This window comes from Montipora capricornis, chromosome 2, assembly GCF_036669925.1.
Source record: "Montipora capricornis isolate CH-2021 chromosome 2, ASM3666992v2, whole genome shotgun sequence".
NCBI classification, from domain to species: Eukaryota; Metazoa; Cnidaria; class Anthozoa; order Scleractinia; family Acroporidae; genus Montipora; species Montipora capricornis.
The window spans coordinates 62,380,371-62,392,870 of NC_090884.1; the positions used below are offsets into that span (position 1 = coordinate 62,380,371).

The 12,500-nt window shown below is 37.6% G+C and overlaps 1 protein-coding gene and 1 pseudogene across 2 annotated transcripts in view; one reads left to right on the plus strand and one right to left on the minus strand.

The window, feature by feature from the left end:
• The window catches only part of LOC138030501 (kinesin-like protein unc-104), a 67,423-nt gene that overhangs the window by 31,838 nt on the left and 23,085 nt on the right, over positions 1 to 12,500 (plus strand). Inside the window, exons 18-31 of one of the 2 annotated variants that reach the window (XM_068878407.1) lie at positions 1,954 to 2,029; positions 2,161 to 2,240; positions 2,352 to 2,443; positions 2,580 to 2,663; positions 2,776 to 2,832; positions 3,367 to 3,420; positions 4,105 to 4,204; positions 4,405 to 4,477; positions 5,513 to 5,548; positions 6,724 to 6,870; positions 8,535 to 8,601; positions 8,705 to 8,790; positions 9,991 to 10,059; positions 11,633 to 11,793. In XM_068878407.1, coding sequence (XP_068734508.1) covers positions 1,954 to 2,029; positions 2,161 to 2,240; positions 2,352 to 2,443; positions 2,580 to 2,663; positions 2,776 to 2,832; positions 3,367 to 3,420; positions 4,105 to 4,204; positions 4,405 to 4,477; positions 5,513 to 5,548; positions 6,724 to 6,870; positions 8,535 to 8,601; positions 8,705 to 8,790; positions 9,991 to 10,059; positions 11,633 to 11,793 — 1,182 coding nt within the window. The remainder of the gene's footprint in view (positions 1 to 1,953; positions 2,030 to 2,160; positions 2,241 to 2,351; positions 2,444 to 2,579; positions 2,664 to 2,775; positions 2,833 to 3,366; positions 3,421 to 4,104; positions 4,205 to 4,404; positions 4,478 to 5,512; positions 5,549 to 6,723; positions 6,871 to 8,534; positions 8,602 to 8,704; positions 8,791 to 9,990; positions 10,060 to 11,632; positions 11,794 to 12,500) is intronic. The other variant, XM_068878411.1, reaches the window with a different exon arrangement.
• Positions 220 to 1,330, minus strand: LOC138038170 (uncharacterized; annotated as a pseudogene).

Genomic DNA, 12,500 nt, shown 5'->3' on the forward strand with positions numbered 1-12,500 from the left:
CTCATAGGGAATGACTGTAGCTTCTGCACCAGTATCTGCCTTGATCTGTACATTCCTCCCAGCAATTTTGACAGTAATCAAACTCCTAGATTTCTTTCGAGTGCCGGAGACACTATCCAGCTCAACTGATTCAAAGTAAGTGTGCACATCGTGAGTCGTGGGAGGGTCATGCTCCACAGCTGCAAGTAGTGAACCTTCAGCACTTAATTCTTTGAACACTTATGCAAAGTGTCCTTCCTTCTTACACTTGTTGCATTTCTTTCCAAGAGCTGGGCAGCGAGGTGGCTGAGTAAATAGGGACCTTAAGCAAGGACGACGGCGACGGCTATGAGAACGTTGTCTAAAAATATTATTTCCTGTTACTGTAATAATTTTGCGATTGCTCCAAGTCGCTTGGCAAGGAGAATATGAATCCACATTGCAAGAATAAAATTGGTGAGAACGGTGTGGATATTAATTTTAGAGAGAAAATTGAAAATTGATCGTCAGGTGCTCTCGTCCTCCACATGACCTCAAATTTGATCATTTCACGTCGTTGTCAAGATGAGAACGGCAAAGAAATGTATTAAAATGTAAAACGCACTTGCAGAGCGTGTAGAACTACTGTTTTTGCTAATTAAACGTATTGTTTCGTTGCGTTCTTGTAGCCGTCGTCGTCGTCCTTGCTTAAGCTCCCTAATGGGTGCTTGTAACCACAAAACTTACAGTTACGAGCAGGTGTCTTTTCTTGAACCTTGACTTTCTTGAGAGGGTGAAGTTACCGTTCAGAACCCACCTCTGTTGGTGTATTGAACGTGTATTTCTGTTGTTCGGCTGCCTCGAATGTACCACAATAATCATGAGCAGTTTGCAGCGTTAAATCTGGTTTCTTCAGCAGTTCACCTCGCAATTCGTCTGACAAAACTCCTCCGACAATACGATCACGAATGAGTGATTCTCGGAGGTCGCTAAATTCACATGTTAAAGACAGTCTTTTCATTTCACTGATGAAATTGTCAATCCTCTCACCTTCCTTCTGATTTCGCTGATTGAACACCAGTCGCTCATAAATGACATTTCTAGCACCCTGGCACAATTCCTCGAATTTGCGACAGACATCTTAATAGCAATCTTTGTCTTCTTCATCGGTAAACACAAAGTGACTGTACTCTTCGATAGCTTCTGGCCCAGCACAATGTAACAGCAAGTTTACCTTCAGTTTGTCCGCTTTAGCATCTTTGCCCTTCGCAACAAGGTAAATCTCAAATTGCATAAAAAATTTCCTCCAGTTCTCAGCAGCATTCGCATCTAGAAACAGTGGACCAGGCATTCGAGAATCTCGCTCGGCCATTATACAAGATACAAAAATACAACTCACAGGAAACTTGCTTTTCCGTCAACTCATCTCACAATTCGGCAGGGCAGGAAACCGCTTCTGACACCATGTTATGATATCATTCAATCAAGCAATACTAAACTCAACAACTAGTAACATCTATTGATTCTAACATGTTCGTGTCGCTTTTAAAAGTCCCAACACAACGCACATGGTTTTCGGGGTGTCCATGTAAGTCACTCAGGGGCTCCTAAGGGGATCCCCAAAGGTTTCAATATTACAACAACGTGTGCGCGCCCAAGGGGCCCGGGGAGCTCCACTATTAAGATACAGCAATATTTTAACAACAACAACAACATTTCTTACATACAATTCTAGTTACAATGAAAAGTTTGTCCACCCAAATTTAGCAAAGCTAATCGAGTTGGGTGAAGCAAAGATAAAATAGTTCATTAATATATTTACAATGACAGAGAATACAAAAGGAAATATTTAAGAACAATGCCAATGTACAAGAGTGACTGAATGTTTAATTTCTATTATAGAGATTTGAGGTACTACAGTGGAATGCAGATTGAGATTCTAATTAGTTATTGTAATGAAAGATCTATTATTTGTTATCAAATATCACTTGACAGAGAGGCAATGCTGGCTGAAATGGGTGTGGCTATTGGTGTGGATGGTCATACTGTTGGACTCTTTCAACCAAAAAGGGTAATAACCAGTTCAAATTCATTCTTCTACTTTCACCTATCTTGTTTTATAATGTTGGTGCTAATGCATGAAATATTTAAACAATGTTAATTGAAGTGACCATTTGGGATTTCTGTATCATTCTGAAACAGAGACCTCATGTAGTGAATTTAAATGAAGATCCCTTGATGTCTGAATGCCTCCTCTATTATGTGAAGGAGGGAATTACAAGGTAATTTTCTCTTGTCTTTTTTTTATTTATTAATTTTACATATTGCATTTATGAGATGATCCATTATTGGTTGTGATTGCGTGTTGTCAGACATTATGTTCTGTACTTCAGGGTTGGTCAAGCTGGAGCTAGAAGCCATCAAGACATACAGCTGAATGGAGAAAACATTCTGCAAGAACACTGCATCTTTGAACATACACCAGGCATGGCTAGCATTGTTTGATAAATGTTATTTTAAAAGTTCTAGATGAGGTTTCCCATTTTTGATCGAAGTAAATTTTTATAAGTTAACACAAAGGAAAAAGTATGGTACCCAACTAACTGTTGTTCTTCTATAAGGTGTGGTCAAAATAATCCCTTGCAAAAACAGTCATACTTATGTTAATGGGAAACTGGTGACAGAATCCGCAGTGTTAAAGTCAGGTGAGGATTGGACTTTCATTCATGTCAAATCTGCTGTACTCACCACTATCATGCAGTGTTATCAATGTTGAGTAAACTGTAACAAATGAAACTTGTATGTTTGTCATTTTAGGAGCACGAATCATTCTGGGAAACAATCATGTATTCAGGTTTAATTTTCCTGATCAAGGTATTAAAAAACTATAACAACCAGGAACCTACGGCTTGACGGTATCTGACACTCTCCTCCTTATGAATAATCAGTGGGATTAAAGTAAATAAATATTTCCCACTTGAGATGGAATGTTATATAATTACGTAGGTGACACTTGCATTTCCAAGGCATTAACATTTGCTTATGTATTGGTGCATTTAGTGTATTCAAACTAAGTGGTTCTTGTTGCATGGATCCCTGTTTGAGAATTAGTGTTTTAGGCTTTTAAAATAAATCCATGAGAGAGAGAGAGAGATAGAGCTGTTTCTGATATGGTAGTTGCATTGAGTTTTGATTCTGTCCATCACTTCCCTATGTCTAATCAGCTCCTATGGAATATTTAGTCAAGTATCAACAGATTTGAATTCATTACCATAATTATTGAATTACTATGTAGTTAGGCATCATAGGATGAGCAATAATTGGGTATTATCATGTTCGTAACCATTCTTAAATCAAAGAATCAGGGTAAATGACCCCAAATCATATCTTTTGAATTATCATTCTCAGCTCGTGAAGAAAGAATCCGGCAATCACAAGTAAATCTGCTTGAAGATATAAATGGTAATAGCTGTGTGATATGTTTAAGTGTGTATTTATTTTGCACAGCTTTCAGGTGATACTCAGTAACAGTTGCAGTGAATTTTTTTTGGGCCCATCATACTCATTGATATACATGTTCGCATCCAGAGGAAATCAAGCAAAATCTGAATTCCTCAAATTATTGCTATAGTTTGCTAAGTTGACAGTTTTCCAGAATTTTGTGATGCACGTGCTTTTAGGACTAATGAAACAGCTTCATTCTACAATCGTGGACTAAATTGCCCATTATGTAAAAATTGCCCATATGTAAAAAAAATTTTTTCTCAATCTTATAATTACAGTTCCCGTCCCCCTCCCCGAAAAACACCAAGACCAAAAAACAAACAGTAGAGACCTTGAGATCTAGGAAATGGGAAATTGATCAATGCCACTGAAACATTAACATTAATTTTAATAAGCAAAATAATGCATCTACATACTGTATACATGTATTCAAGTTTTGTACATTTCTTTGTCGCAAATTTTCTGTGTGAAATGACCAAATCTCAAGTTTTATGAACATGCATACAGCAAAGTTGGACTTTCTATCTTTCTATGAACACTGTTTCTCTCAGTTCAGCTGGTGGTTAATTTGACGAGCTTTTGCAAATTGAATAAACTAAACAGTCATAAGAAAGTTTGAAAAATCGCATTTTGTTTTTGCAGGCAAAAGTGAGACAAAAGCCGAGGATCCTGTAGACTGGTCATTCGCTGTACTGGAACTGTTGAGGGAACAGGGATGGGACATCAAGGAAATGAATGACAGGTGAAGGATTTAATAATTCTTCTTCTCTCGAGTGCCTCAGCAACTATCAAAACTTAGCTTAGGTGCCTCAAAAAGAAGTCTCAATTATATAGAGCTGTTCCTTATCAGTTGCCACAAAAAACTGGCAATCCAGGGAGGGTCACATTGGTCAGATATTTCTCTATGCACTGATCCTTGGTGCTATATATCTTTGTCATCAGGGTTCAAGAGTTAGAGGAGCAAATCAAGAAAGAAAAAGATCAAGCAGATATGCTTCTGCAACAACAAAAACTGGTATTATTAGTGTGCTTTTACAAACTAGGAGTAATCAGGGATAGTAAGTGCATTCAAAATTTTGCCATTGAAATTAAGGCTGCGAGAACTTTGCTAAATATGGTGTGGTATATGTTGACGCAGGTTGACAAGGAACCCTTATTCATTAGGGTTTATTGGATTTTTGGGAAAGTGGTTCAACCAGCATGGTGGTAGTCCAAAGTAACCAAAGCAAGTGTTTTGCGGCTGCGGAGTGTTGCATGACATTGCAAAGAATGGCTGTGAGAGACCAAGAGACCCTGGAAATAAAGTTGCACTTGAACCTAATTTACACAGTTAGAGTTTCTGGGTTGTGAATCAGATGGAAAGGTTTTCCATTCTTTTTTTTCATAAGAAGGAATTAATAAGAATTGTGACAAAAAAGGACATGAACGCGAGTTATTTGTTCTCCAGTGGACCGTGTACCCACATCTAACAGGATGATTGCCTCGTTTGCTTTGTCGTAGCTGGAATATTGAGGTTTCTTTACATTTTTAAAACAGTAATAAACAACTTGCTGAGGAGGCTTCATTGTATTACATCTATGGCCTTTTTAAGGAACATAATTTTGACTTTATAAAAGGACTGATGCTGAACTTACCAAGCTGAATCACATCTCACTACCTCCTTTTCTCATTATTTGCACTTGAGTGCACAGTGCTGCTTTGTCCTTAGGAGCGCACGCACCATGCCAAATCCAAGTATTTCCATTTCCGGTTCCTTGCCACCCGCCCAAAAATCAAGATACTCTATGCTTAATGCTCATGCCCAGGCTTCTCGTGCGTCAAGTTCAGGATGCGTTCTACTGACAGTAAAATTAATGCAAATAGGAGCTGAGATTGAAATTGGTGGGAAGACTTGGATTGAATGTTGATAACACTGCTTTCATTAGGAAAACTGCAGCTATCAGAGGTGAAGGATACAAATTGAAGAGACATCTAGATCACAATGGTCCATGCTTCTGTAGGATCCCCTTGAAGATCTTTCTCATGTTTTTGTGTTTAATTTCCTTTGTAGACATTTGAAACCAGGCTGCAGGAATTGCAACGGCAGGTATAATCAGTTAAGATGTTGAAGAAATTCATCAGGCTAGAAAAATTGAGAACTAGATTTGCTCTTTTAACCCTTTGATCTCTGAAGTGTCTCCCATTGACGAGTAAAATCGTCTGGCGTTAGGCAGAGTAAAATCTAAAAGTGTCACTCTTAGGACGGAAAGGGTAACAATGCAAAAGGAAGTGATTTCTCATTGTTTCAATACAGCCATCTCTATCAAAACTAATGACAGTCACCGTGTAAGTTTTGAAAAAGGTGGCTTACAGTCATTGAAACTGTCAACACAAGATCACTTTCTTTTGGGCCATGTTAAAAGAAGCACTAAATTTCAATTTCAATTTCAATTTATTTTATTTTATTTATGACCAATGCAATGTCATTTAATACAGTCCTAGGCGACCTGCAATTAGCAAAGCTATTCTAGGTGGGCCTCTTTCTAAAACAAGTCCTGACTCTGCTAATAATCACATGTTATTAAATAAAATAAAATTGCATAAAAACATAAAAATTAAGAAATCAGTTAATTAATTCTTTATTTATTTTAATGACAAAGTACAATTGCGACCTTATGGAAATGACAAAGTTATCAAGATACCACAGTTGAAACATGACTAATTGCAATTTAGGTGACTTAAGAGTATTTTTACAGGTACATCCTTTTGCATGTGATCAGTAACCCCCATTTTTCCAGATATGAACATTCTGCTGTACAATGGAGGTCACATGATGTACTCTTTGAGGAGTTTTCTCATTAGCAGAACTCTTTCATGGATACAAAATGTTGAGAATATGCGGAATATCAATGTTTTGTGAAAAAGGGAACCTTTCTGACAATTATTCAAGACTATTCTTAACTGAAAGAGGTTTATCAAATGCAACTCATTTTGACATCACTTTAAAAAAAACCATTTCTTTTGTGATCTACTGACCCATTTAAAAAATAATGTTGGAAACTTGCATGCAAGGTGTTCTTAACGCATCTACAGTAATTGTATCTGGCCAACATACATTAACCTCTAAACTCTAACTTGTTGTTTACAACCTGATATAGCATCTGTTAAATGATTGAAAAGTACATGTTATATCTGAAAAAACTGAAATTATGTGTTGTTTAACCAAGTGTGAAATAATTGGACTTGTCTTTCCGTTGATTAACTTGTCTTTTTTTTCCTTAGTATGATTCTCAACATGGTTCAATGCCTTATAAGAAAAAATTATTCATCTATCCACAATCAAAAACTGCGCAAATTCAAATTTCTCCGAGGGAATTGGGCCATTTTCGCCAAGGGCGATCAACAACAACAGAGAATAATCCTATAAAGGTATTCTTTCTAAAACCTGTGATACCGAGTGGACGGACTAATACTCTTTAACCATAATATAACTAGGTAGATTTGTGATAAACACTTGCACACATCCCATCAAAACAGTTTACCTGGAACTTGGTACTTTACTCTACATGGCAGTAAGAATTCATGAAATTTAATACTGTCTGAATACTTTACAGTAAAATCGGTTGTTCATTTGCGTGCCACTTTGCAATTTTGTGACGCTATGTTGGTGTTTTGATTGGCAGTTTGCTCCGAGGAAGTTGCAAGTTCAAATTTCAACTTGCTGCCAGCTGTTTACGTTCCCATGCAGAGTCAGGTATTTGGACCCGTTGAAAACGACCTTGATCTCTATTTTTTACTATATAAATTTACGGCATAATAACTCAACATTGGGTAGGGTTCGTGAGGCTGTGCAAAAATTAATGCTTAAATGACAAATCCACAATGTATCGCTGGCGTGGTTGTTTGCAAACCCTGAATTGTCGCAAGTTCTGTGAAAACTATTCGTGTTGTCTCAAATATGCCTTCATCGACATAAACAAAACTCACAAGAATTAAATTCAGGACTGTAAGGGGGTTGAAATGTAAATTCAACAACACGATTTCTTAGCGTGGTGAAAGTCCATACAACAGCATCTTCGTTCGCCGTTACTGGATTCCACGCGTAAACGTTCTTCGAAGAAATTAATCATTTCAAATCCATTTGAAGGGCGTTCCAAAATTTAAAGTTGTCAATTCCAAACCGACTATGGATGGAAGGTTCGCAATGTAATTACAGGCATACCATTGGATTTCAACTGTGCGTACGTTGGGAAATTTGAACCCGCAACTTGCTCGGAGCTTGGTGCCAATCAAAAACGCAACATTGCGTGACAATATTGCAAAGTGGCGCGCAAACGAACAATCGGTTTCACTGTAACTTTCCTAAAAACTTAAATGTCATTTTCTAAAGTTCAAAGTCTCTAATAAAAGATGAATGGGTATAAACATTAAAAATGACGATATTCTTTCTTTGATCCTAAACTTGAAAAAAGTGTGGGTGAGGTTGTGCGTTTTGATCTTTGTCAAAATAGGATTGGTGCATTTAAGTTACTGCAACTTCTGGTGAAACAAGTTTCTCTGGGTTTGTAAATAAACTATGTTAATCCACTGAATTATTTTGTAGTGTCTATAATTGCTTTCTTGAACTGATCACTTCCAATCAAATCACGTCAAATTAAAGCGCTGCATTTCGAATGTTACTTTTTATTTAGAGGGTAAAACCAGAGTACCCAAAGAGTCCTGTATCTTCTCGGAACAGAGGGGAAAATCAACCAACTCAACTCCACGTATGATGCGGTGTCTGGGAATCGAACTTGAGACACATTGGTGGAAGGCGAGGGCTCTCACCAATACACCAACTCTGCTCCCTCAGTGAATTTCAGCAACTTACTATAGCTTCACCAGACATCAGCTATCAAAAGAAAGGGATTATTCTTGCACTTGTCGGGATTATGCTCTACAAATCCCAAAGAATAAAAAATGGAGGGGTTACATGAACTTGATGCAAACCTGTACAGACATTTGCGATACTTGTATACTGCTCTATCCGTGAGCTACAAAGCCACATCTGTAGCAACCAAGGTAATCGTGTTGTTGCTTTTATTTTTGTTTAGATGGATATGTCATCAGTTCCTTCCAGTGAATCAATAGACAGTGACATTGATGTTGATAGCTTTGACAGTAAGTGCCTTTATTTATTCACTTATATGTTTGCTCCCATCATACCTATGGCCTTCTCTGCTTTCATTGGGAGGAGTGGTCTTTAAATTTGCTCTTTTTTCAGGTGAGAGCCCACTGACGGAGAGAGAGCTCAATTTGGCTGAAGTAGTGGTGGATAAGTGGAAGTGTTACCAGTGGACCTCACTAAGGGTGGGTGGATATATGCAGTTCTCAGTCAGTGAAAACGGTCTAAGGCTCTTGAATTTCAATAGTCCATTAAATTAATTGACTATTGAAATTCAAGAATCAAGACAATTCAAGACAGTTGGTAGATTTTGTAAAGTTCTAGGGTACTTGAAATTTGCCTTTGCCCTTGGAAGCCCTAGACGTCTTACTAAACAAGATACAAAAAATAGCACGACCTTCAAAAGACAATTTCCTTAATTTTTGTGTGAACCGCGAAAAAACATGCCAGAAGTCTTTGTATGCACCGTTGCAGAGTATGTATTCCCACCAAAATCTTTCTTGGTTGGATTTTATATTTATTCTGAAAAGGAAGGTTTTGTAAATGGATGTTACATTACATCACCTCACAGAACTTGCTTAGCATATTTATGCTTATTTTTGCTGGTTCAAAATTTTTTCAGCAAAGTAGTTTGGAATGTTTGGAACCATCATCATTAGTAACAGACAGTTACAGACATTAATGTCGATACGAAGAAGTTATTTTAGAAAACATTTAAGTATAAAAAACTGTGATAAAACATATCTAAACCTTTCTTTAAAATACTAAGAACTTTAGTATTTTAATATCGTTACCTTAACGTCATTATCAAGTCAAATTTATTTGAAATTGCAAAATGTAAATACTAAAAGAACAATAGTTGATAAGGAACCTGCAGAGTGAAAGAAAGAAACAATGAAAAGTAATTTTAAAAGTTTGGCACGTAAGGAGTCCACCTGGATATTCAAATTAGGCTTGAGACTCTTAATGAGGAGCATTTTGTAGACTAAGCGATCGAATTTGCCCTGGCACCTTTTTTATGTGGACCATTTGATTAATGTATACGTTTATTAAAACATGAATTTATCCCTTCTTTTCCATATAGCGCAGGTCGGATCACTCTGTGCATGTTTTATTTATCTTTGCTTTCTTTGTCTGTCCCGGTTTAATAACAGCAACATTGTAATCACTGTAACTGGGAACTCTGTTGTGTTATTTTTGTATTACAAAACACAAATTGCAACGAACATTTACAAATAAAGATGACCTACGAATGTCGAAGCATGTCTTGCAAACTTAAATTTCAAAGTATTGTTATTGTTGTCAAAAAGCCAAAATTCCAAAATGCCCAAAGGCTTGTATGACTGATCACGACCTCACATGTATTTTATCAAAATTTGATTTAGGATGACTTGTTGAGTCATGCAGTTCTTTTAAAAGAAGCAAATGCCATCAGCGTGGAGCTCAGAAAGAAGGTACAGTTTAGTGTAGCTTGTGAATTGGTCAGCTGAGATTTCAAGACCGCAGCAACGAGCCAATCAAATACTTGAATTATTGCCTTGCTGTTAATTGTCAGTTGTTGATTCTAACCCTAGAGACATTCATAACCCTTTCGTGTTTTTTTTAAACCCTTTCGTTTATGAAGCTTTAATAAAGAATCAGAATGTCCCAAATAGGAGCCGAGCCTGTAACCTTCCAACCTATGATATTTTTGTTCATTTTATATTTTGTAGGAAAGTCTATTAAGGCTATCATTATTCTAAACTCATTTGATTTTCTTTAGTTAGACGTCTTGCCTGGTGGCACCCCTTTGTAGGACTAGACATTTTTTAATAAAGGTTGAATAAAGATTACTAGTTAGGATGACCTGGCACTGAGCTAAAGGACGGAAATTTTGCAAAGATGGCATTCTCGCAAATGTCGGTGAGCAAGGATGGTGAAGTGGTGAGAACATTCGCCTTCCCGGCACCATTGTGGCCTTGTTTCGATTCCTGGGTCCTTTTTTTTTCGAACGCCGATTACCACTAACCTGGGGTTAAATTATAATCCGGCTTTCTTGTTTTCTTCAAAAGCATTTTCTCTGATAATTTTGTTTGTTCTTTTAACAGCATTCAATCATTAAATTGTACACAAAAAGAATTAAACTGACTTTGCTTTTTGAACTTTTAAACTTTTCGCACTAACCCTGGGTTATCTTAATCCTGCTTTGAACAACCCGGCCCTGGGAGCCGTTTCTCGAAAGTCCCGAAACTTTACGGGCCATTTTCGGGTGTCACAATTCCTTTTGTATCTCAAGAACGGAGAGGATTTAATTCGTCAAACTCTACAGTTATTTTTCTTTTTGTTACCTTGAAAACATGTTAAAAGATCGGCTTTCCAAAACAAGCGGTTCGCAATTTCACAAATGGCTTTTCGGGCCCGAAAAGTTTTCGGGACTTTCGAGAAACAGGCCCCTGGACCCAGTGTCATAAGTGGGTTGAGTGATATTATGTCCAGGATTGAGCCTAATTAAATGCACGCGGATTTCAATAAGCGTCACGAAGTGTCCCCTTGCTCATCTCCCCAACCTCAACCAACATTACTCGTTTCTCGGAATACATTTACCCCAAAACTAAAAATAACGCTAACCTTCACCCTTACCTTGTTGTTGTAAATAGGTAGGAAATGCTTAGAATTAATGGTCACTTCGTGTTGGATGTCAAAATTGGGTGTGCATCTAATTAGGGTCATTTCTGGACATAAGTGGCTGAGTTTGTTAATTGGTTCTCAACTCTGCTTCGAGACACTACGGGTACTCTGCTTTTACCCTCTCCCAAAAAAAACTTTTGATTTGATTTCAATGTACAGTATCCTCAATTAGTGCCCCCAGCACTAAATGACTCGACACCAAAATGAAGTTCATTATTTTTATTATTAATTATCATTGTGTATAAAAGAGATGGCCGGGTGAATGGTAACCTTGGTAATATTAGAGAATAAAGATGTATTTCTCAATGGTGACTCGAGTGTCCTCGCAAAACTGTCGACGTTGCGTTTTACTTCGCACAGGTGGAGTTTCAATTCACTCTATTGACTGACACACTCTACACTCCTTGGCCATCAGTCCTTGCAAGTGATGTCAAACACACACCCCATACCTCTGTAGTAGCTGTTGATGTAAAGGACATGAAGAATGGCGCTTCACACTTCTGGTCGCTGGCCAAACTACGGTAACCGCTCTTCCACATTATTTTACTGGTAGATTTGTCGATAAAATTAACGTTAAGTGTTTGTCTCTGACTCGTGGGAACATTTAAGCACCAGCTGCATGAAGTCAAAAATTTATGCAAAATGAAATTCTTCTCAGGTAATTCGCCCAAGTAACGTCACAACCTCCATTTGTGGGCCACCTTAAAATACACTCGCTGCAGTTGAATCACTAGATGGATGTGATACTTTGTTATCAACGTTTTTTAAACACTACTGTTTGTGGAAAATGCAAAGACTGTTTGTCAGTTGCAATTTCTTTAAATTTACATCCGAAAATGAGTGTGCTCTGATACTGACCAAGCCTTCTAGTTTACACCTTTTATCGTATTTGAAATCCTAAAAATCATGATTTAAACAAAAATTGTTGTTTGATATGCACAATAGAAAAGAATAGATGGCTGTGTTAATCACCCTTTCTTGTCGCCTTTTGAACGAAATATTTTAAGGGCGCAGCTCGCAATATCGAGCCAAAAGCACACTTTAAGGCACCTCTTGCACCAGCTATACGGTCCGTGTTTGATGTCGGAGCACAGCACCTCAGCCAGATGTAATTTACTGTGATGACTTTCAGGGAGGAAAACCAGAGAACTCGGAGAAAAACCCTGGAGTCAGGTCGACTGTAATTCAGACCGCACAAAATAGCAGTGGTGCTAAGCAAGGGTCATGA